The 25,813-nt window shown below is 39.6% G+C and overlaps 1 protein-coding gene across 2 annotated transcripts in view; it reads right to left on the minus strand.

The window, feature by feature from the left end:
- The window catches only part of usp7 (ubiquitin specific peptidase 7 (herpes virus-associated)), a 92,519-nt gene that overhangs the window by 37,077 nt on the left and 29,629 nt on the right, over positions 1 to 25,813 (minus strand). For both annotated transcript variants that reach the window (XM_048609360.1, XM_048609359.1), the window contains exons 3-12: positions 23,835 to 24,033; positions 22,822 to 22,960; positions 9,632 to 9,720; positions 9,161 to 9,269; positions 6,646 to 6,776; positions 5,522 to 5,576; positions 4,013 to 4,093; positions 3,838 to 3,928; positions 3,674 to 3,756; positions 2,156 to 2,265 (exon numbers count right to left, since the gene is read on the minus strand). In XM_048609360.1, coding sequence (XP_048465317.1) covers positions 2,156 to 2,265; positions 3,674 to 3,756; positions 3,838 to 3,928; positions 4,013 to 4,093; positions 5,522 to 5,576; positions 6,646 to 6,776; positions 9,161 to 9,269; positions 9,632 to 9,720; positions 22,822 to 22,960; positions 23,835 to 24,033 — 1,087 coding nt within the window. The remainder of the gene's footprint in view (positions 1 to 2,155; positions 2,266 to 3,673; positions 3,757 to 3,837; positions 3,929 to 4,012; positions 4,094 to 5,521; positions 5,577 to 6,645; positions 6,777 to 9,160; positions 9,270 to 9,631; positions 9,721 to 22,821; positions 22,961 to 23,834; positions 24,034 to 25,813) is intronic.

Consider the following 25,813-nt stretch of genomic DNA (forward strand, 5'->3'; position numbering starts at 1 on the left):
GGATAATTTGGGTCCAATACCTAATGCTAGTACTTCAGTTTTACTGTGTGTAACATATTAACAGAAATCAGGCTCAAAATATAGCGCACAAAAACAAGTTTACTGGAGTACAAATCAGGCGAAATCTCAACTGATCATTTACATTAACTCTAAAATAAAACTGATAAGACAGAAGTCTTCATAATAAAATGGTAGATCAAGTTGACTATAATTTGTATAACTGTTCATGATTGCCACTGTACCTGGACTCATGCGTCCAAGATTCCTGAACATGGAGTATTCAAATGTTTTGTATGACTTATAACAGTTTCTTGGAGCAAGTCATGATAACAAAGGAATTCTCCTGTAGCGTGACTGACCACACTGCTGCATTCCCAAAGATTCCAAATTTGTTCGAACAACTACTTTAAACACACCATTAAGTAAAAAAACAAAACAAATAAACAGATTTGGAACCTAGTCTGAAGATAAAGTGACAGGTTCAGACAGTGGGAGAAGATTTGAAAAATTGGATAAAGTGCAGAAAGGAGCTATTATTTATTACAATGTCTTACAGGAATTTATTTATTTCTAAATGGAGAGGATTACAAAGGATGAAACTGACTAATTAATACATCTTACAAAAGGACTAAGAAGGATTAAAGTCCACTTTGCATATTAAATCTTAGCAAATCCTACAGCAAAGTTCACCAGGGCAATGTTTTCCAACTATGAGGTCAGTTTTCAAATTCTATGGAGTGAAATGATGATTGATTTCTGTTTTAAATTAAACTTGTAATTTGTTTAAAAGCCAGGTGCTTTCTCAATGTGTCTAAATACATGGAACGTACAAGTGGAATCAAGTGAACAGAAATGGCAAATGTGAGTCAAACTTTAAATGCCTCCAAGTGCCTGAAAATGAATTGTGCAGTGTGTACGTGACAGCTTGCTTAGCATATATTTTGGCAAAAAACGTGCTCGCTCCAAATCATGTTTTGCTTACATGTTTACACATTCACAAGTCAGAATACAAAATGTCAGCTGATTGTGCATTTTCTTTGCATGTTCATTCTTGTGTTCTCTACATTTTGCTCTCTTATAGAAAGTACCCAATAACAAGGATTCAATTTTCAAAAACGTATAATGTTTATGGCATATAGATTGTAATAACTGGAACAGTTATTATACTTCTTTGACAAAGATGCCTTGATAAAAACATCTTAAACTTCTCAGTATTCAGTGCAACATCCTGAAGTGATGAAATACATGCATCAAGTGTTTATGATCCAAAATACTACGTTCATGCCCTACCCGCCCAATTCGTTCTCAAATCTCCTATACAAATTATTTTTTAATTCAGCCGTCACTCTTACCATAGAGTCCCTTCACAGCCTTCAACTCCTTCCTTCTACATACCGTAGATTCATACTATGTGTCCCATTAAAAGCACAAAGTCATGAAAAAAACTTGTATCGGATGCAAAGATCCAAATCAATCAACTACTGCTGAGTACCACAATGGTCTGTAGCTTCAAATACAGTGCCAAAGTGGTAAACACAATAGCTAGTCATATTTCATGGTGCTCTCAATCTTATTACGTTCAACCTCTGCAAAGTTAATTCACACATGACTTTGTGGTCAGTGATCATGGTGCAGGACTGATGGTATTAGAGCATGGGTACCAGACCTTTTGCTTGTTCGCATGGATGTAAGCCCCAAGAGAAAGCAGAGGGTCAATAAAAGACAAAAATAAGGCACAATGTTTTATCTGTGTAACACCTGTGTAACACTTGAATATATAAAATCACATTAAGAAAAATCTTCTCTGAAAGGGATGAGAACGTACAGCCAATTTAGAAAAACCGGATTGTAACAAGGTTACTTACATCAATTACATCTGTTACACATTCTTTTCACCATATGCATCAGAAGACAAAACAATTATAACAGAAACATTAAGTTAACTGACAAGTCATTACAACATGACAACAGTTCTTCATCTCCCTAACAAGATGATGTGTTAGGGAGATTTAACATTTAAGACCTACCATCAGAATTCAGGCTTAGATGATTTTTGGAAGGAGATATTTTACCTGTTTAGTATACAAGTATGTACTGTGCGCCAATATAGTATCAGCGTCTATTTGGACAAAAAAAAAATACACAGTCTGCTTACCTGTCATTTATCTTGATATTTTGATCAGTTTGTGGGTCATACATGAACCGCATAAGCTGAAGATGCAACACCGGTGGAAAGGTAAGAAACTTCACACCTTTTTCTGCATCCTGTGTGCAACATATACATTAGTCTGTGAGAGACCTTTACAATCAGGAGTCTCGGGTATTTGACAAAGGAAACTTAGACTCACTTTTCAAGTTATTTTGCAATGATTTTGGGCTATGTGCAGTACTTAGATTGCAACGATAGCAGCATGTGACAACTCATATCAGGTGTAGTCGGGGAAAAGAAATGACTTCAAACTACAGGTGTTCTATTCATGCTATAAACTTATTGACTTAATAACTTGCACAGTGTTTAAGAATGATGGAAGATATTCATACGTCATCAGTATTGGGTAGTGCTGTATAACAGAGATTTAAGGATTCAGGTACATAATTCTTTGAAGTTTACATCACATAGCTGGGTGGTTAAGGAGGCATTTAGCACGCTTGCCTTCATTACTCACATCAGTGAGTATATAGAGTTGGAATGTTATGTTGAGGTTTTATGGGATGTTGGTGAGGCCTCTTCTGGAGTAATGTGTCCAGTTCTGGTCGCCCTATTATAGGAAGGACATTCATCTGGAAAAAGTTCAGAAGAAATTTATCAGGATGATGCCAGGAATGGAAGGTTTGAGTTACAAGGAGAGGCTGGATAGGCTCGGGCTTCACTCCCCCGACTGGAGCATAGGAGGTTGAGGGGTTATCTTATAGAGGTTTATAATAACATGAGGGGTATAGCTAAGGTGTGTAGCCAAGTAATTTTCCTAGGGTGGGGAGTTCAAAATTAGAGGGAATATTTTTAAGGTGAGAGGAGAAAGATTTGAGAAGGGACTCGAGGGGCAACTTTTTCCACACAGAGGGTGATTCGTGCGTGGAATGAACTGCCAGAGGAAGTGGTAGATGCAGGTACACTTACATTTAAAAGACACTTGGACAGCTACATGAATAGGAAAAGGTGTAAAGGGCCAGACGCAGGCAAATGGGATGAGTTCAGTTTGGGAAATTTAGTTCGGATGGACGAGTTGGATCAAAAGGGTCTGTTTCTGTGTGGTATGACGATGACTAAACACCAGAACAGATATTGAGATTTTAAGAACAGGAGAGCTATTTGCAGCCAGAACCAAATTGTTCCAGGCAATCTTCAATATGTATGAAGTAAAATGAACAATCGAATGTACAAATGCCACTTGCCACACATTAGCAAATTACTTAAGTTAACAGTTTCATTTGGAACCCTCTGTTCAAGCTCTGAATGTAGATGTTTCCTTTAAAAAAATGGGCAGGGAAAGGTAAATGAATATTTTTCAGAAAATAATTTCTGAACAAGTTGTGTAGCAACCAGTAATTTGAATTTTCATAATTTGACTGGTTTCTTTCCACACCTTAATTATCAACTGACCACTGCAAAGTCATTAATCAAAATTAGTCAAATGTAAATCTCAACATTTCATCATTCAGCAGAAATCCACACCTGTAAACCATGCTCGCCAGCATCGTATTTGTTGTCCCCATCCAGCTGCTCCACTGCTACATAATCTTTGAAAGACTCAAATACTGTAGAACAAAAGAAAATATCAGTTCGTTGCAATTCTGAATGGACATAAAATTACAACAATTTAGTTTAGTTATACTCACTGTTCTTCTTTCCCTTTATACTGAGTTGAATATCATAATAATCCTCTATTCTCTCGGATCGATACTCCACATGTTTGCATTGAATATACGACTTCAAAAGCAAGAAAAACAAAGTTAACGTTCCAAAACAAACAATATTTATTGAAATTCTGTCACTAACGAATTTTGTACTTACCACCATTTTTCCCCTGAATAATTTTGGAATTGTGCCCTCTACACAGGTTCCTTTCATTTTATTTTCAACATTATCAAGTAGCTAGGAAAAGAAATAAAACAATCTTACTGTCAAATTAATTATTGAAGAACTTTCCAGAGTAATGCTTCTCAACAATAAACCAAGAAAAATCTAAAATGCTATTACAAGACATTAGGGCAGTTAGTTGCTGCCAGTTCAATCTAGTTGCCAATAGTCCATATCAAATGTGGGCATGGATTAAAAATTTCAAACCACAATGTATGAAAACTTTTAAAAAGTTATGATAGATTCAGGTACTTGGTATAAGATACTGGCAGGTGAAGATTTCCTTGGACAATGCTGCTTTGCAAAGTTACATTTTACATCTTTTTTTACATTGGCAGTAGAACAGTTCAGTCCAGAAGAGGTTTAAAAACACTGAACTCAACAGCAGCTATATGGATGCTCTCTACTAATTTAGTGCTACAATCCAAAGGCTTTTAGGTGCCACATAATTCCTCAACTGGCACAATAATGTTGTAGTACCTAGTTTTTAACACTAGCAGTCCTCAGTGAACAACAAGTGGCTGCCATAGGTACAACTCAATTTACTTAGTTCAAATGCTTCCACTATTTGCTTGTAAAGCTCTGCTGCCAAACAATATTTCAAAACTATTTCTAACAGTTCCAATAACTCAATGTTCAAATATTTTAAAATAGTAACACTCAAACTTTATGGCTGTTCAGAGTTCTGAAGTTTGAACACAATTCCATTCACTAATTTTCAACAACTGCTAAAAAATAACTACTAGAAAGTAGCCCAGCTACACAGAACCATAACTTATTAGGTGAGGACAGAATGATGTTGATAATAAACAACCTTACACTTCACGCCACCTCCTGAAATGAAGAACGTGGCAAAGAGTAGGGTAGTGATTGAGAGGGGATGCCAAGTACTTAACAGGGAGACTAGCAGTGGATTTTAATTTCATTCATAATACTGTGAAGTGTGGTCAATTCAAAAACTATAAATTAAGTATGTGAGGTATCCAGAACAAATGGCATTTCATAAATATTTAAGATGTTATACAAGTCACTTAAGACTACAATGCTAACTGCTTACACAGTTTGAAATATTAGTTTGGATATCCCAGATGGTAACCTCTGTTGAATCCTACTGGAGAAGTATCTCCTGAACAGTTTTGAAAATGTGTCAATTAAGATTAGTCTTAAAGATTATTGCAGCATCTTATTAAGCGAACATAGAAAGCCAAGGTGGCCTGGTGAACACATTTACAGCAATTCTGTCTTCCTTATTGACCCCAGCATGGAGTTTAAGCACAAGTTAGAACAGCTTTATATATGATTCGTTTAAGCCATACTTGAAATCAGGTCACTTAATACAGGCTCACACATCCAAGAGATAGATTGTTTAACTTGGGATTGAGTTAACCTTTGTAGTGCTGATCATGAGACAAATGCAAATGAATAATACACAAAAATACTTACCACCCTGCACAATTCCTGAACATCATGCTGCATAAAACTATCTAGTGTTTCCCATCTAAAGAAGAAAAGTAATACCGCTTTTAATTTATTAGGACAACACTGACCAATTTTAAATGTTTGGCAGGTTGTAATAAACCAAACAAACACAGGGTACAAATTCTGCATACATTTGTGTGAATTATGATAGTCGATAATCACACAAGTAGTACATTACAAACATGGCATCGCCTCCAATGTTCCCACCAACCTGATGGTGGGCAGTAGCCTGACAGGTACCATGCAGGCCTGTTCTCTGATAAATAACACAGCTGCTCAAAAATAAAACACAGCAAACTTTTTGTTAACCAGCACCTATGGCACCAGGAGTGTACCAGTTCACCAAGAGGTCCACACAACGTAAAAACACACTAAGTAATAGAAAAATAATGAACGGGGTAGAAACATGAATATTTTACTCTATATATAGTATAAAATCACACAATAATGCATATTTGCCTTAAATAAAGCCTACTAGAAAACCTTTTCACTTGCACCCTCAACTCACTACTCAAACATCATGGAAATTGTGATAATACAGTAACCTCTTCTTTCAGGTATATAAGTTTTGCTGGTTTATCAAGAGTGCCAGTTCATAAGGCGCTAGTTTTAAAAAAAAAAGTTTATTCTAATAGGATGTACACAGCAAATAAAATTTTAAAAAGGAACACTTGACTCCTTCCACATTTGCACATATTCACATCCACTCACTGACTGACTGAAGTACAAACTACAGAGATAGAACAAATCATTCACTCAAGTTTGAACCACTTCTTACCACCCAAAAACAAACCAAAAGAACAGGCATTCAAGATCACACTTTTAAGCTATTAGATGATTAGGCTGAGTTAATCAGATTACAAAATTTTAGGGAATAGAATGACAGACCCTTTTATTCATTGCACAGTCCAAGACTATGCAAGAAAAGGGTAATATTGTTTTTAATTCATTCAGCAGTCTACATTCAGAGTATTAAAACTTGCCTGATGTGTAGAACAGCAATACCGAGCACACTGTCTTCTGTTAAAAAAATGACTTCATTTATGGACTAAGGAAAACTTATTCCGTGTGCAAATAAAACCACTTACCCAAAAGACTTAGTCAGTTTCTTGGTTCCAACTGGTTTGTCGCTGTGCTGCAATTCATAGAACACCCTTTGCAAAGCTAAAGGGACACTTTTTGATGAATCATCTCCTTCTGTTGGCATCATATAAACAGCCTGTGTAACCAATGAAACAAATCAGCAAAATAAAAGTTATACTAAGTAGCATGACAAAGCAAAAACTGAAGAAAAATTTAGCCCTGGCATATTCTTAAGTTTTGGTGGAGGTAACAATTCCAAATTCATTACATTAATATACAATTTACACTGCCAGAAACTCCTTTGGACATATTTTCTAATTCAACATAAAGGCAATCCTTTCCCTATTTTGCTTCTGGTTATGCAAACTGAATATAGTTTATGAGCAACTGCTCCCCACCACTTAATACCTCCTATATTCATACAACAATCTGGTCCACCAGCCAACTGTCAACGTATTAAAAAAAGATATGGGGCAGCACAGTGGTTCAGTGGGTAGCACTGCTGCCTCACAGGATCAGGGACACGGGTTCTATCCCACCCTCGGGTGACTGTCTGCATGGAGTCTGCACATTCTCCCCGTGTCTGCATGGGTTTTCTCCGGGTGCTCTGGTTTCCTCCCATAGTCCAAGGATGTGCAGGCTAGGTAGATTGGCCGTGCTAAACTGCCTGTAGTATTCAGGGATGTGCAGATTAGGTGGGTTATAGGGGGATCGGTCTGGGTGGGATGATCCAAGGGTTGGTGTAGATTTGTTGGGCTGAAGGGCCTGTTTCCACACCGTAGGGGTTCTGTGATCTGTGAACATTAGAGCCAGGATTAACAAATGAACCTGGAAATGAACCAAGAACATTGTGGGCGTAACTGCTCACTATAATATCATGGTCCATTTAAACATGAAGTCTTAATACACATTTGCAACACTGAGGAAAAGAAACTTTTCATAATTAAAAACTTATCCACAGAATTTAAACGCACATTATTCATAAGAGATTTCCAACTACCATAAATGTAAAGAATAAGTCTATAGTTTGGTCTCCTTATCCATGGAAATATACACTTGCCATTGAGGAAGCGCAGAAAAGACTCGCCAAACTGAATCCTTGGAGAAAGGAATTGCCCTATTAAAGAAAACCATAATAAACTGGGTCTTTATTCTTTGTGATAAGAAGAAGAATGGGAAGTGAGCTGATTGTAACATACAAAATTCTGACAAGGCGAGAACGATGCATCTGCTGGCCAGTGTCCGTGTGCAAGTGTTAGTGATTTAGAAGCTCAAGATGTGCCTCAGATTAAGCAGCAGGCTATTTACAACCCTGATGAGGAAAGTGAAGGCCTGGAGTCGTCTGTCTGTCAGTCAGTCACAGTAAGCTGTGGCAGTTCAGTCATTGAAAATGTTAAAGATTCAGATGGCAAGCTTTCTGCTGATTTAAAACGTCACGGGATACAGTGGCAATCCAGGAAAAATGTGTTGAAGATCAAATTAGAGTTCTAGAGCGCGGAAAGAGGCACTTTGGTTTACCGAGTGCGTGTTGTTCATCGAGAATCCATCTACTCTAGTCTCACATTCTAGCACTTAGCCAGTAGCCTTGTATGCCATAGCAGTTCATTCGTTCGTCTGAATATATCTTGCAATGGGTGCTCAGGCAGTGAGTTCCAGATATATCTTTCAACCTCTGGGTACACCCAGAGGTACACCCCTGCCCCCCAGCCTTCTCTACACTAAAGAAACCAACACCAAGCACCTAGTCTCTCTTCACAGCCAAAACACTCCAGCCCAAGCACCATATTCTCTACCTCTTGCCACTAAGCTAATTTGGGATTCATTTTGTCAAGTTGTCCTGTATCCCAGCCTCCTCTTACGTTCTTCATCAGGTGACAGCTTAGCAAAAGCCTGTTTAAATTTGTTATTTTTAAAACAAATTCATTTGGGTTTGGGACAAGGGCACCCAGAACAGAAGGGATCCTTTTCAAAATAACTTTATTGTGACCAACAACTGGGGTGGGGTGGACAGAATGACTCAGACCAGGAGTCAATTCATCCCTCCTCATCCAAGACCTCGACAATTCGCAAGACCGCATCTGGAACTGTAGTAAATTGGGGAACATTCACCAGGGTTGGACATAACCAACAGGTTAATCAATCATCAGACATTACAGCCAAACCATATCACTCTTCATCGAACACCCACATGCACACGATAGACAAGACCACAACCAGGAGAAGATGGGAGCAATTTACTCTGCCCAAAGGAGAATTTAAGGTTGTTCACATTGTTGCTGCTCCAACCATACAAAATAGAACTTATTGGAGCTGAAGTAAAAAACAACGAACCAATTCAAGAATAAATATTTCAGTTTTGTAACAAAAAATGTGCTTATGCTGCTAGCTCCAAGGCATTTCATTGCCATTTTATGCCGTTTATGTCTACAGCATACAAGAATAAAATCAGATATACAGCATACATCTTTCCTTGCAAACCATTTATTTCCAAGTTGAGCAAAATGATAATGTTCACATTACCTTTCGCAGCTGATTTGTGAAGAACAATGTCTGCAATAAGCTGTTCATATAACAGGTTGCTCCCTGGTTCTTCAAACCTACATAGCCTGTGTGCTTCTTGGAGTCCCATCTAAAATTAAATTTTTAATCATGTTTATTTATTTGTTTTATATTCTGTTTGTGGTTTATTTTCAAATACTTGTAAACCAAAATAGTTTCACAGCAACTCATCACTCTGCAATTTTCTTCAATATCTCATGCTTCAGAGGCAAAGTGACAGGTAGCAAGTTTCATGGTCACCACACCACCCCTTCAGTGGGCAAAAGGCCACTACACAGCATGAAATAAGTCATACCAAACATAATATATTTGTTCATTGGATAATCACAATTATTTGTGTGAAACCACAATTTCAGGCAACCTCCAAAGCACACCCATGCCCACCTCCACAAAATTTATAATTTTAATACAATAATAATTTACAATACTCACGCTACACCATGTGGTGCATCAGCCTGAACGAAGACTTCGAATGTAACCTTGTCATCTTCTATGAAACCCTTTTCAGCATCTGTTGCTTCCTAAAAGGATTTTAAGCATTTTAAAAAGGTTATTCAATGAACATACTATGGCCAGTGTACAGGTTGATCTTAGAGGCCTTGAAAAAATTTCTTCCAATAATTAGGGTTGAGCTAAAACAGTGAACTGCTAACATGGGCAGGAAACACCTTTGTCATTCACAAAGTAGGAAGTATGTGGATGTGTCTAAGAGCCATATGCATCTTCGCAACACAGCCATATCACCTGTTTGATACCTTGTACTCAATTTACAACATAACAAGAAGCAAAACATCCATTTATGCATGTGAAAGATTAAGACAGGCTAAATGCAACTCTACAAAGTCATATTTGAAAAAAAATGTTGACTTACTCACTAAGTCTATGCAAAAATAGGATTTTTACAGCTAAAAAATACAGTTGTCTTATGCGAGTTGACTAGTGCCGCAACACAAATTCAGTTCATAACTAGCCCAAAATGTTACAACTCGTTTAGCATGAAAATTTTCATCTGATTAAAATCAAAGAACAGTCCAGGCAGCTAAATACAAGACAGGTCTCATGTACGAAAAGGGACTGAACTTCATGCATCCTTTGCTCCACGGGACAACATTTTTTATATAAATCAGCAGATGCCCTTGGTGATGTTGTATGGATCTGTTCTTTGAAATACAATTATTCATAGTCAGCCTAGTAGCTCTGGTGAAGTGGAATCTGGAAGGGCAGAGCGTAGAAACAGCAATGGCAGTAACGATTGGGGCAGGTTTGTACACAGTCCCTCAAACTGCAGTGGTGATGCTGGGAAAGGCATTAAACAGGAAATTAGAGACCCAAGCAATAAAGGTATAGCTGTAATTGCAAGTGACTTTAATCTATGAGCAGATTGGGTAAATCAAATCAGTAACAATAATGTCGAGCAGAAATTTCTGGAATATGTACAAGACGGTTTTTTGGATCAACATGTTGTGGAACCAACAAGAAAACAGGCCAGATAGACTTGGCATTTTGTAACGAGCGAGAAAAATCCACAATCCAGCCGTTCAAGGCCCCTTCAGTAAAGTGAACAGGCAGTAACATTCTTTATTAAGATGGACAGCCACATAGTCAATTCTATGAACTAGGTTCCTGAATCTAAATAAAGGAAATTATGATGGTATGAGATGTGACCTGACTAAGATAAATTGGAGTACAATGGTGGATAGGCAATGGGAAACATTTAAACAGTGTATGCACGAACTACAATAATGATTCCTTCCTGAGACAGTACGAACTGCAGATGCGGGAGAATCTGAGATAACAAGGTGTAGAGCTGGATGAACACAGCAGGCCAAGCAGCACCAGAGGAGCAGGAAAGCTGACGTTTCGGGCCTAGACCCTTCTTCAGAAAAATATTCCTGCCTGGCACAACAACAAAATGGGAAAGGTTGCTGACTGGGGAAATTAGGGATACCATTACATCCAAGGAATGAAATTCTAAATTGGTCAAAAGAAGCAGTACACCCAGTGACTGGAAGTAGTTTAAACTTCAGCAAAGAACAACAAAGGAACTGACTAAGAGGTAGAAAATAGAGTAATAGAGTAAACTTGCAGTGAACATACAAACTAACTGTTAAAGCTTATATACATGCTCAAAAAGAAAAAAAGTGAAGACAAATGTCAGTGCCTTACATTCAGAATCAGGGGAAATTATAAGTGGAGAACAGGGGTGGCACAGCAATTAATTAAATTGCTTGGTTCTCTCAAATCATGTCCCAAAATTGCCAGCGAACACAGGGTCTCATGTGAGAGGGAACAACTGAAGGAAATCAGCAATTGGGAAATGGTTTTATGAAAATTGACAGATTAAAGGCTGCCAAATCCTCAGGGCACAGTAATCTTCATCACTGAGTACTGAGGAAGTGGCCCAAGAAATAGTGGACACATTAATGGTCATTTTTCAAGATTCGATAGATTCTCCAACAGTTTCAATGGCTATCTTCCAATCCAATGTAACACCACTATTTAAGAGACATATAAAGGAAGCAGGAAATTATAGACCAGTTAGTCTGATACTGAAAGAGGGAAAAATCCTTCAGTTCATTATCAAGATTTAATAGCAGAGTACTTGGAAAAGAGTGACAAAATTGGACAGAGTCAACATGGGTTTACAAAAGGGAAATCATACTTGTCAAATCTACTGGAATCGAGAAGATGTAATTAGTAGAGTTGAAAGGGCGAGCCAGTGGATTGGTTTACTTGGACTTACAGAAGGCCTTCACTAAAATTAACATAAATTATTAGCATGCAAAACAAAAGCTCATGGGACTGGGGGCTGCATACTGACATGGACAAACAATTGGTTGGCAGATGGGCAACAGTAGGAAAACAGGTTGTTTCGAGAGGCAGAAATTACTTGTTATTATTAATAGTTATTGATTAGTGGAGTATTGCAAGGATCAACACTTGGATCCCAGATATGCACAATATACATGAATGTGTTAGATGAAGAAACTAAATGTAGTACCTCGAAATTTGCAGAAAAGCAAAAAGGTGGTTGGGAGGATGAACCGAGGAGAAAGAAGAGATGCTCGAGTGTGATTTCGACAAGCTGAATGGGCAAATGCATGGCACATGGAAGTATAATGCCAACAAGTGTGAGGCTATCCACTTTGGTAGCAAAAGCAGGAAGGCAGATTAACAAAATGAAGATTGGGAAAGGGGGAGAGGCAATGAGACCCGGATGCCCTGTTACACTAGTTGCTGAAATGAAGCATGCAGGTGTAGCAGGTGGTGAAGGCGGCAAATGCTATGTTGGCCTTCCTAGAGAGAGGATTAAAGGACAGAAGCAGGAACGTCTGCTGCAACTATACAGGGCCTTTGTGAGACCACACCTGAAGTGCTGCGTGCAACTTCGATCTGCTTCTCTGAAGTGGGATGTTCTAGCAATGCAGGAATGCAGACTGATTCCTGGATTGGCAGGACTGAAATATGAAGAAAAACTGGATCAGTTACGTCTATATTTGCTGCAGGTGATAAGAATGGAGGGGGATATTGCATAGAAACGAATAGAATTCAAACACGACTAGATATGTTAAATGCAGGAAGGTTGTTCCCGATGTTAGGGGAGTTCAGAACCAGGATACACAGTTTACGGATACAGAGTTGGCCATTTAAGGCTGAGGAGGAAGAAAAATTTCTTAACGCAGAAGTTGGGAAGCCTGTGGAATTCTCTAATAGAAAGCAGTTTAGGCTAAGACATGGAATATTTTCAAGGAGAAGCTAGGTATAGCTCTTAGGAATCAAAGAATATGGCAAGGTAACAGGAACAGGGTGCTGAGTTAGATGATCAACCATGACATATTGAATGGCAGAGGAGGCTCAAAGGACTGAATGGCCTAGTCCTGCTCCTATTTTCTGTTTCTATGTCCCAAAACCACCCTTGTTTGAAGAACTCTTAAGTATGATGATCTCATCATCTCTAGCTATGCCAAGATTGAAACATACAGGTGGACACTTTCACAGGAACTGCTCATGGACACAAGCGAATGTATTATGTACGAATGTTTTTTCCCTCTGGGCCAAATGGAAGAAGTGACTGATAGAGGGTGCAGTTTTAACTGTTCAAGATCACTTGCAATTTCTAAGTAGAAACAAGACAGCACAAATTAGCAAGACCTGAGGGGGTCGACATGATATGCAGAAGGAAGTCAGGACTTGAATCGGAGCAGTGTGGATCACCGAGATCGTGTCTAGTTATCAACTGCAACCAATTACTGCAGCATTTGGAAAAGGTAAAGAGGTGTAACATCACATGAAAGCAGGTAGGTGACTGGCTGGTGAGTACTGCAGACTGAACACTCTGTCCCAACAAATGGCAAATTAAAAACAAAAACAAAATCAAGTATTAAGAACCAATGTCAAGGTGGTGAGTATCTCTTTTGAAGTAAGGCTTGTTTCAACTAGCCAATTAGACTGACTTTGGTATTCATCAGTCCTAGCAAAATTTTAGTCATAGTTTAAGGTGTTTCAGTAGGGGTACAGTTGCGTTTTTACACAGTGACAAAGGGTCGACTAATAAAGAAAGCAATGGTAGGGTTGCTTCAGCATATCCTGTGCCATAGCAGCTCCACCATGCTTCCATCATCCTAGGCAACCATGTGTACAGCAAGTGTCATCAGCTACAGCAACATGAGCCCAAAGCTTCCGAGGTTGAACAGCAGATGGTATCACCACAATGAACCACAGATAGCTAAGTGGATAGCATGTTGATACATGTGGAATAATGGGAACGGTTCACCTGGGACATATAGCCAGGGCAAAGTCTGTAACAACAGGGGTGGCTCAGCTGCACAGGGAGGTATAAGACAGACTGGAAGAGTCACAATGACAGGTAACTTCTTAGCCGGTGAAGCTGATGGATATTTCTTCAATTGCAAAATGTCAAAGATAGTGCCTCCCTTTTGCCTGGGTGAAGGATGTCACTGAGTCGCTACAGAGGGCCTGGAAGGGGAGGGGAGACCATACCTACAAGAGACATAAATAGGCACATGGTTTTCCAAGCTTGCTCCACTTTATAAAATAATGACTGATCAGACTGCAACTTCAATTCTATATTCCCACCTATTGCTGATAAATTCTTCAAAAAGTAAAAGGGTGAAAGATTACGTACCTTTGCCTTAAAAATGCTCAGACTCTGAAAGTGTGGTAGCAGCAGAGACCTGATCCTCAAAAAAAAATTTTGCTCCATGTGCTTTACATAGGTGACTCCTCATTACTAAACAGGAACCTAGAGATCTAGATACTACCGTAAGAGAAACATCCTTTCCACATCTGCCCTGTCAAAACCCATCCGGACCATGCAAGTTTCAATCAAGTCGATTCTTGTTCTTCTAAACTTTAGCAGATACAAGCCTGCCCTGATCTCATGAGACCACGCGTCCATTGCAAGTTTTAGTTTGGCAACCATTCCTGGACTGTTTGCTATGCATTTACATCCTTAAGTAATATTATCAACAATGTATACAGTATTGAGATGTGGTGTCATTAGTGTCTCGCATAACCTCCCTAACTTTGTCACTTATTGCAAGGGCAATTAACTGCAAATGTGTATTAGCTTTCCCAATTACTTGTTATACTTGCACAAAAATCTTTTCATTTCATGCTCTGGTATACCCAGATTCTTTTCATCTCAGTCTGGGCAATTTCTCACCATTTAGGTTTTATTTATTCTTTCTGCCAAAATGGACAATTCCAAATTGTACTTCCTGTTTATCTTTCTGTCACTACCAAATTTGGCCAACATAACTTGGATCAGGAGGCAGATTAAGGTATTGACTTAAACTGTGTGCAGTTGAGATCCCAGCATCTCTCATTGCATGAGAACCTGGAAAGATGCATTGATACCAACTGTAGTCTGCTTCCAGCTAGCCAGCCAAACTTCTATCCATGCCCACATGCCATCCTCTACATCATGACCTTCAATTTTCTACTGTAACCACTGATATAGTACTACAAATGCCTCTGGAAATCAAAATACAAAACATCCACCTGCTCCCCTCATCCAAAGCACATTATTTTCACAAAGAACTTCAAATAGAGAAATCTGTTCAATTTTTCTTAAAGCCATGTGACTCTGCCACATACCTTGAATGTATCCAAGAGTCCTGCCATACCATTTATAATAATACCTCACATCAACCTGATGACACGTTAAGCTAAACTCTAGTGTCCTGCTTTCTAACTCTCCCCATTCCTTTAAAAAAAGGGAGTAACATTTGCTAATTTCCAATCTCACGGGACTGCCCTAAATCAAAGGAGTTTTGGAAAAATGAAAACCAATGTGACAACTCTCTCATCTGATACTTCTTTCAAAATCCATTTGGATCTAGATACTTGTCAGCCCGAGTTCCAATAGTTTACTTAATATCACTTCTTGGTGATTGCAATTCTCCCAAATTTTCCCTTTCACATCCTGATTTATAGCAGCAGTCATCCACATTGCAACCAATGCCATAGTTACAAAAGGGGATGTCATTTTGCAGTCATTAGTTTGAAAGCTACATAGAAATTGGCGAGGACAACCTCAAAAGTATTCTTCAGATTGTTCAGTTGCATGTGGCACTGGGATCACAAATTGGAAGACAAGATAGATTAATGTGTGGCTAGAAGATTGCTGCAAAGGGGGCTTAAAAGATTTTTGAGACATTGGGACTGGTTCAGGGGGAAGATGGGACCTGAACACAAAGGACTGATGTGGTAACTGAGAAAAATACCCAAGTGCACGAAATATTGAGAGATAGCACTAGAATACAGAATAATTTGATTACTACAAAAGAACAGAGTTTGGTAAGTAAGACTGGGGAGTTGTAGGTGCAGATTATCTAGTGGAAGTACGAATCTGTGGTTATAGCAGAGCCCTTGCTTAAGGGAGGGTAGGATTGGGTGCTAACTACTCCTGGACACAAGCAATTCAGAAAAGTTAAGAAAGGACACAAAGGAGATGGATGGCAGCAATACTTAAGGAGACCACTGCAGTCCTGGAGAAAAAGGACGTCCCAGAGAGGTCATGGTCAGAATTGATCTGGCTGGAGCTAAGAAACAAAAAAATGCAATTACATTGCCAAGTGCATTCCAGAAGCGATCAACGAGAGGGAGATGCACAGGAGAAAATCCGCAAGGAAATTACACAATACAGAGAATGGCAAAAATAATGCAGTATTTAACCTGGGAGATTTATATTACCTGAATATAGATTAGGATTATGGTACTGTAAATGGTAAATGTTCCTACAATAAGTTTAGGAGAATTTTCTACAACGGTATGTTTTTAATCCAACGATATAGGAAGCACCTGCAGAACTGGTTTTTAGGAATGAGGTGGTCAGTTGGATAAAGGGTCAGTGGGAGAAATAAATGAGTGACAGCGATCACTATCGTAATATTTAAGAGTGACTGTGGAGAAGGACAATGAACAATTCAGATTGAAAATAATAAACTGAATGAAAGTCAACTTCAGTGGGCTAAGAATGGATTTGGGTTGAATCAACCGGAATCAGGTGGGCAGAAAAATAGTAGCTGAACATTGGGCCACCAACAAAATGATGGTTTAGGCACACAAAGTTTATTCGCTTCAAAGGGAAAGGTGCGACATAATATTCCGGGACTCCCCCCCAGGTGCCAAAAGAGATGATAAACTATGAACAGATCTAATCAGGTTGATGATGCATTACAGAACCAGGAAGAATATAGAAAATTACAGTGGTGGTGATAAGCAAATATGAGAAACAGAAGGAGAATGAAAAGAAATGGCAGCAAACTCAAGGGAATTTTCAAGACATCTTCAGATATTCATGCAGTAAAAGGATGGTAAAAGGAAGGTGGGCCTAAAAAAAGAGATTTACACATGGAGGCAAAAAGCATAGTCAATGCTACTGATGTGGTGTACATGGACTTTCAAAATGCATGCGACATAATGCAGAACGGACTTGTGAGCAAGCTTTAGTTCAGGAATAAAAGGGATATAAACAATACGGACTCAAAATTGGACGAGTGATAGGAAACACAAAGAAATGGTAAATCAATGTTGATTGAGCTAGAAAAATATATGGAATGTAGCATCCCAACTGTCAGTTCTGGGAAATTTGCTTTTGTCGATACCTGTTATTGACCTAGACCTTGATGTGCAGTGTTCAATTTCAAAACCTGTAAACGAAGCGGAACTTGGAAACATTGTAAACTGCGAGGAATGTAGTGTAGAACTTTAACATGTAGACCTTTAACATGTAGACAAATTGGTTGAGTGGGCTGAAAGGCGATGGATAGAAGTTCAATGCAGGGAAGTGGGCGATGATTCATTTGGTCGGACAAACATAGCGAAACAAGATAAAATGAAAGCTACCGCTTTAAAAGGGCTGCAAGATCAGAGGGACCTGGGTATACGTGTCGACAAGTCATGAATGGTGGTCCAACAGGTTGAAACAGCAGTTAATAACATACAATAATAAAGCTTGGGATAACAGCAACATTAATAGCACAAAAGCAAAGAGGGTGTGCTGAATTTATACAAGTCACTAGTTCAGCCTTGGGTAGAATACTATGCCAGTTTTGGGTACCACATGTCAGGGCAGATGCGAAGGCACTGGAACAATGATAAGAGGTTTATAAGTATGGTCCCAGGGGTGAAGAACTTCATTTATTAAGACTGATCACAGAAACTGGTTTCAGCTTTGCTTGCAGAAGGCTCAGAGGAGATCTGAATCAAGTATACAAAATCATGAGTGGCCTGGACAAAGAAAATAAGGACTAAGTATTACCACTTCAAGTGTTTAAGAATAAGAGGACATAAATTTAAAGTAATCAGTAACAGAGCAAAAAAGAGATGGGAGGAAAGAAATCTTGGGAATTACTAGTCCGGAATGCACTCCATCCCACCCAACAGTGTCGTGAAGCTAGGTTCAATCGAGACATTCAAAACAGAAGCAAACAGTTGTGTGAACAAGGTTGCAGGAAGAGGTCAGTACAGTAGAACAAGTTAACGTTCTTTTGGAGAAAACTGATGCAGATATGTGAGGCATGATCTCCCTCACACGAAGCCATGCTGAATACTCCTAATCAAACCCTGTCTTTCCAAATGCATGTATATCTTATCCCTCAATTTTCTTCAGGCTTAACATCTGAGGTAAAGTTACTTGAAAAGATTCTTAAGGATAAGATATACGTGCATTTGGAAAGACAAGGTTTGATTAGGAGTAGTCAGCATGGCTTCGTGCATGGGAGATCATTCCTCAAATTTGCTAGAGTTCTTTGAAGTGACCAGGAAGGTTAATGAGGGCAGGGCAGCAGATGTCGTTTATGTGGATTTCAGTAAGGCCTTTGATAAAGTTCCACATGACAGGCTGTTCTAAAAGTGTCAATCGCATGGAATCCAGGGAAAACTGGCAAAATTGGATACACAAATGGCTTAATGGCAGGAAGCAGAGAGTAGTAGTGGAAGGATGCTTGTTGGACTGGACGCCTGTGACTAGTGGTGCGCCTCAGGGGTCGGTGCTGGGCCCATTGCTGTTTGTTATTTGTATCAATGATTTGGATGAGAACGTACAAGGCATGAATACGAAGTTAGCAGATGACACTAAAATAGACAATATTGTGGACAGTGAGGAAGGTTATAGACTACTGGATAGGTTTGTCCCACTGAGGCAAGGAAGGGATGGTAAGGTGAAGGAACCTTGGATGACAAGACACCTGCAACATCTAGTCAAGTGGAAGAAGGAAGCTTAAGGTTGAGGAAGCAAGGATCGGACAGGGCTCTAGAGGGCTACAAGGTAGCCAGGAAGGAACTGAAGAACGGACTTAGGAGAGCTAGAAGGGGGTACGAAAAAGCCTTGTCGGGTAGGATCAAGGAAAACCCCAAGGCATCCTATACTTATGCGAGGAACAAGATGATGGCCAGTGAGGGTAGGGCTGATCAGGGATAGTGGAGGGAACTTGCGGAGATTGAGATAGGAGAGGTCCTTAATGAATACTTTGCTTCAGTATTCACCAGTGAGAGGGACCTTGACGTTTCTGAGGACAGCATTAAACAGGCTGATATGCTCGAGCATGTTGATGTTAGGATGCAGGATGAGCTAGAAATTTTGAAAAACGAGGATAGATAAGTCCCCTGGGCCAGACAGGGTATACCCAAGATTACCAAGCCTTTGACGATGATCTTTGCATCCTCACTGTCCACTGGAGTAGTACCAGATGATTGGAGGGTGGCAAATGTTATTCCCCTTGCTCAAGAAAGGGAATAGGGATAATCCTGGGAATTACAGACCAGTGAGTCTTACTTCTGTGGTGGGCAAATTATTGGAGAGGATTCTGAGAGATAGTATTTATGCTTATTTGGAAAAGCACAGTTTCATTAGAAATAGTCATCATGGCTTTGAGGGGGGCAGGTCATGCCTCACAAACCTTACTGAATTCTTTGAGGATGTGACAAAACACATTGATGAAGGTCAAACAGTGGATGTGGTGTATATGGATTTTAGCAAGGCATTTGATAAGGTTCCTCATGGTGGGTTCATTCAGAAAGTAAGGAGGCATGCGATTCAGGGAAATTTGGCTGTCCAAAAGAAGACATAGGGTGGTAGTAGATGGAAAGTATTCAGCCTGGAGCTCAGTGACAAGTGGTGTTCTGCAGGGATCTGTTCTGGGACCTCTGCTCTTTGTGATCTTTAAAAATGACTTGGATGAGGAAGTGGAAGGGTGGGTTCGTAAGTTTGCTGATGACACGAAGATTGATGCAGTTGTGGATAGTGTGGAGGGCTGTTGTAGGTTGCAATGGGACACTGACAGGATGCAGAACTGGGCAAAGAAGTGGCAAATGGAATTCAACCCAGAAAAGTGTGAAGTGATTCATTTTGGAAGGTCAAATTTGAATGCAGAATACAGGGTTAATGGCAGGATTCTTGGCAATGTCGAGGAACAGGGGGATCTTGGGGTCCACGTCCACAGATCCCTCAAAGTTGCTACCCAAGTTGATAGGGTTGTAAAGGCATATGGTGTGTTGGCTTTCATTGACAGGGGAATTGAGTTCAAGGGCCACGAGGTTATGCTGCAGCTCTATAAAACCCTGGTTAGACCACACTTGGAATATGGTGTTCAGTTTTGGTCACCTCATTATAGGAGAGATGTGGAAGCTTTAGAGGGGGTGCAGAGGAGATTCGCCAGGATGCTGCCTCGACTGGCGGGCAGGTCTTATGGAGGAAAGGTTAAGGGAGCTGGGGCTTTTTTCATTGGAGCGAAGAAGGATGAGAGGTGACTTGATAGAGGTGTACAAGATGATGAGAGGCATAGATAGAGTGGATAGTCAGAGACTTTTTCCCAGTGCGGAAATCGCTATTATGAGGGGGCATAATTTTAAGGTGATTGGAGGAAGGTGTAGGGGAGATGTCAGAGGTAGGCTCTTTACACAGTGTGAGATGGGTGCGTGGAATGCACTGCTGGCAGTGGTAGTGGAGTCAGATACATTACAGACATTTAAGCGACTCTTGGGATAGGCACATGGATGACTGTATAGTGTAGGGCATGCAGGGCAGTTTGATCCTAGTAGGATAACAGGTCGGCACACCATTGTGGGCCGAAGGGCCTGTACTGTCCTCTGTTCTACGTTATCAGAAATTGCAGCAGGATCTTGATCAGCTGAGGCAGCGGGCAGAGAAATGTCAAATGGAGTTCAATATAGATAACTGTCGGGTGTTGCATTTTGGCAAGTCAAATCAAGGTAGGAGTTTCATGGTGAATGGTAGGGCCTTAAGCAGTGTAGTGGAAGACAGGGACCTTGGAGTTCAGGTGCACGGTTCTCTGAAAGTGGAGTCACAGGTAGCCTGGGCAGTGAAGGAGGCTTTTGGCACACTGGCCTTCATCAGTCAGGGCACCGAGTACAGAAGTTGGGGAGTTATGTTGCAGTTGTACAGGACATTGGTAAGGCCGCACTTGGGAGTATTGTGTTCAGTTTTGGTCGCCTTGCTATAGGAGGGATGTTATTAAACTGGAAAGAGTGCACATGAAATTTACAAAGATGTTGCCAGGACTCAAGGGACTGAGTTAGAGGGAGAGGTTGGACAAGCTGGGACCATGAATCCGGTGAATGCAGAGTGTCTTTTTTCCAGGGTTGGGGAATCGAGGACTAGAGGCCGTCAGTTTAGGGTAAGAGGGGAAAGAATAAATGGGAACCTGCGGGGCAATTTTATTTTAAACACACAGAGGGTGGTATGCATATGGAATGAGCTGCCAGCAGAAGTGGTTGAGGCAGGTACATTTCACAACATGTAAAGGCACTTGAACAAATACATTGATAGCAAAGGTTTAGAAGGATGTAGGCCAAGTGAAGGGAGATGAGGTTTGCATGGGCGGATGCTTTGGTCGGCACAGACCAATTTGGGCTGAAGGGCCTGTCTCAGTGCTGTAGGACTCTGACTCTCTATGATGGACCAATAGTCTTCGTCTGCACTCTAACAACTCTGCAGTTCTGTGTCAATTGGGTGATGGGCTTGATATCCGTGACCTTTAGAGTACCAGATCAAAACAAAAAGATATATGACTGAAAAGTAGCTTTTTTTACAAGCATAGTTTATGGGGGTGGAGGGAAGGTACGCATCAAGTATCTAAAATAGAGGAACAGAATCAATTCACAAATGTGATGTAAATTATTTCAAGCTTTCAGCGGCAAAAGGACAATAAAAGGCTGAAATATGCATCTGAGGTTAAAAAAGGGCAGAGAAAATGTACAACTGGAGTTATGCAAAAGAATACATCTTCCCCGTAACTATATGCAGCAAATTAGAAGTTGTAGATTAATAGAAATGATGGGAAAACAATACCTCAATTGTTTTAAGACTTAAGGGAGGAGATTAGAAACTGACTCATCAAGTACAGCAAATAATTCAAGAACCTTAAAGATCAATGTGGAAGCACTGACTGGGATCAGATACTGATTGAAGATTAACTATCAAGGGGCAAAGGGCATATTATCTTTATGTACGTACAGCAATTGCTCAACGTTAAAACTTTTCATAGTTAAGTAACATGGTTCACACTTCAGTGTTTGGAAAGAGGAGATCCAAAGCCATTTGATTAAAGCAATGGAAATGTCTTCTTTCCATTTAGGTTAGCTTTGGAATGATTTTAAAGTTTTAGTGCAAGAGTCTACTGATTTGACGTTGATGACCTTTTTTAAAAAATCAACACGAGGCAACACCAAATTGAACTAAGCATCGCTTTTGACGATATTTTCTCACAATTTGGTAGAATACAGGAAGAATACACGAAGATTCCTGTTCACTCAGTTGATAAACCAATGAGAGTATATAGGGGGTCCTCAATTACGCAGGAAGGTGCTAAATGAATGATGGCGCAGCAAGCTTAAGGTCACATGAGAATATTCCAAAAAGGGTAATTCAATGTTAAGGTCTGATGCAGGCACACTGCAGTAGTTTTGTACTAGGCTAAGCTTGCCTAAATTATCTCCTATCCCTCCCCTCTCCTAAGCAATCCTACATCCTTATATCCTACAGAAATAAAAGAGATAAACACATAGCATATTTGCAGCTTGGCTTGGAAGACAAAATCATTTGATCACAAAACCAATTACATTTCGGTACTTACGCTCCAAGTCATAAAATTAGAGAAACCCCAGTCATTCTCCTTGTGAAAGAAAAGATGACTGATTCTTCTACTAAATGACTTTTCTTCATCTTTGTAGTTGATTATCTTCAAAACTGCTTGGGCATGACAGGACCATGACCTATAAAAAGGAAAATGAAGAATTTTTGTAATTAGAAGATTCATACTCTAGCCAAGAGTAAATTCATAAATAAACAATAAATGCATGATTCACAGACAAACTATAAATTGCAGGTGTTACATTATTCAACAGAAGCACAAAAGGTCAATCAAGATTCTGCACTCCGAGTACAGTTTATTTCATTATGGTATTAAATCACCAGTCCAGATGCCCAGTTCAAAATCATACTACTTTCACAAACTGAACTCAAAGCAATTGGTACTTTGGGGCTAGTACCAACTTAAAAAAGCACAGCCAAAGGATCATAAAAACAACGGTTCTTTGGGTAAAAAGAACTTGTTACATGTAACCAATCCGATAGAGAGCCCAATTAAACTACAAAACTGACTCAATGCTCTTTGAAGTGATTCAGCAAGATCCCCAGTTTAAAAAGCAGGGTCTAATGTTGAAAATTTAATTTTAACTCCCTTAAATTCAGATGCTACTTCACAAATGCATAGCTATATTTACAGGTACTGCTATAGATCTCTAGCACGCATTCAGCACAGAACTGCCTATTCATTGTAATCATTCAACTAGGACAAATATTTTGCCAGCTGCATTCCTCCCAAGCAAATTAAGTTATAATGATTTGTGTACTTTTGCATAACATTTAAGTTTTAATTACTTGATCTATCACTCACTCCCCAAGTGTTCAGTGTATTTCATGTTTCTTGCAAATTTGAGAGTATCATTCACTTGAAACAAAGCCACAACCTGACCCATTAAAAGACCCTAGAAGCTTTTGTACAGCAAGCAACTTTTCCCCAAACTGCGCAAAATAACGTGCAATCATAATCCGTAATCTTCACAAAAAATGTAAACTCTTACTTACGTGGAATCAGACTCAGCATTGCATTGTAGGAAAAATCCGACGCTCTTTTGATGAGGCCGATCAGGATGGAAGCGAGGCATCACCATAATTTTCCATGGCAAGTTTCGCACAAAACATGGAGGACTCAGCACAGACTCACTGAGCCTACTAAACCGTTCCACAGTGAAACGAAATGTCGCCTCTGACCGCCAGCTGGTGTCTGTTGAAATAAATGAGAATTTTAATTTTCACATTAAAGCCAAAATCAATTTTACCATACTTCGTTGCATGGCACCCAATTCTAATCTGGGGTTTCCACAGTGCTGGTAGAATTCCAAGTCAACTCTGTAACTATTTGACTGAGGTAAACAAAAAAGAGGAAATTTTCACTAGCAAAACAACCATTCTTGCATGTTGTAAAAGCATTTTTTCTGGCGAACAATTTCAGTTACAAATGGACATTGACACATGTATACATTTCTAAAACGTGTGTTAGTTTCAGCTCTTCAGATCACTGTGCACCTGCACTGTGTTCTGGGAAGCAAGTTGAGAAAGCTTCTCCACAACTCCAAACAGTATTTTCTATTGAGAACTGTGGGGTACAAACGGACTTTGCTGCTCAAGAACCAAATTTGCCAACAAATACAGGCAACTCACAGGTAGGTAGTACACAGTAATGCAGATCAGTTAAGGATAAAACACACTCACTCTTCACCAATTTTATGAACTATCCATATCAAAATACCATCCAGGAGCAGCTACTTAAATCAAATGAGGAGTACATGACAGTGGCACTATCTGCTGTCCACATATTACTTACCATAGATAAGCTTTCCTCGTTCTTTTTCAAAAAAAAACAGAATACTGGCATGGGAAAAAAAGGGAGAACGGGATACAGATTCTCTTAACCTTTTCACCATGAGGTGTTAAATGGTCTTTCCCTATGCTTCTTAATGTAAGGCTTTGCTCTTCCAAGAGGCTGCTTTAAGTTGCTAAATGGAGTGCCAAAACACAACTGCAGGACAGTACTGTCAATCTGGATGAGGCCCATCAAGGGCAATGGAAATAAAGGTTGAAAAATTTAAGTCAATACCCACTGTTGATAACATTTTCCTCATCTTAAACTTCCATACACAAACAAGCAGGTACATACTGTAGCACAAAACTCTTGCAGTGAAACACTCAGGAAGTGGGTAACCTGTTTTATTGTAACAAACCATTCATTCGCTCTCCTTAACAGGGCCAAAACATGTACCGATACAAACAACATCTGAAATACCATCTAATCATAGTATTCAGTCAAAGCATCACACTACTAAAGGTTGTATATGCAAGGCATCAATCGTCCAGGAGGGAGGGTGCAGCCATGCTCAGGACAAATCTTACCAACAGCTGATAGGCAACTAGATGGTATAATTTTCTTCCAAGAACAAAATCGCTTATCTATTTTTCTCCTTACTAGCAGTATTCCACAGAAGTTACAGAAATAAAGAGGAATTAGATCAATGGGGAATTAGGTTAATACGGAAACTTCGGATTTTGCTTCATAGGCATATGCTTTCTCTAATCTTACTGTAAAAACGTAAGCAGCCCTAGATTCATTGTGCAATAAGAATCATCAGTAAAGATAAAATAAATTAAGTCTAGTTTCCATTCCTCAATAACCTTAGACTTAGAATCTACAGATTCTGGGAGTGAGAAAACGTGAGTTAAGGAATTTCAGTTGAGTCCCTAAAACGAACGGTAAACAATGCTGCAGAGTCTGTGCTTGGTGACCTTCATTAGGTACACAACCATCTCAATACAACACTTCCTATCCTCATTTACAAATATCTCCATCGCCTTGCCTTTCCCATCTCTAATCTTATTCATGCCCATTACACTCCAAAATGTGAGTGCTCATCTGACTTTAGACTCTTGAGAAGCCCCAATTTTAAACAGCTCCACTACTGATGGCCATTCACATGGTTAATCTTCTCCACCTCACTTTCTTATTTGAA

The sequence above is a fragment of the Rhincodon typus genome, chromosome 21 (genome assembly GCF_021869965.1).
Source record: "Rhincodon typus isolate 14 chromosome 21, sRhiTyp1.1, whole genome shotgun sequence".
Classification (NCBI taxonomy): domain Eukaryota; kingdom Metazoa; phylum Chordata; class Chondrichthyes; order Orectolobiformes; family Rhincodontidae; genus Rhincodon; species Rhincodon typus.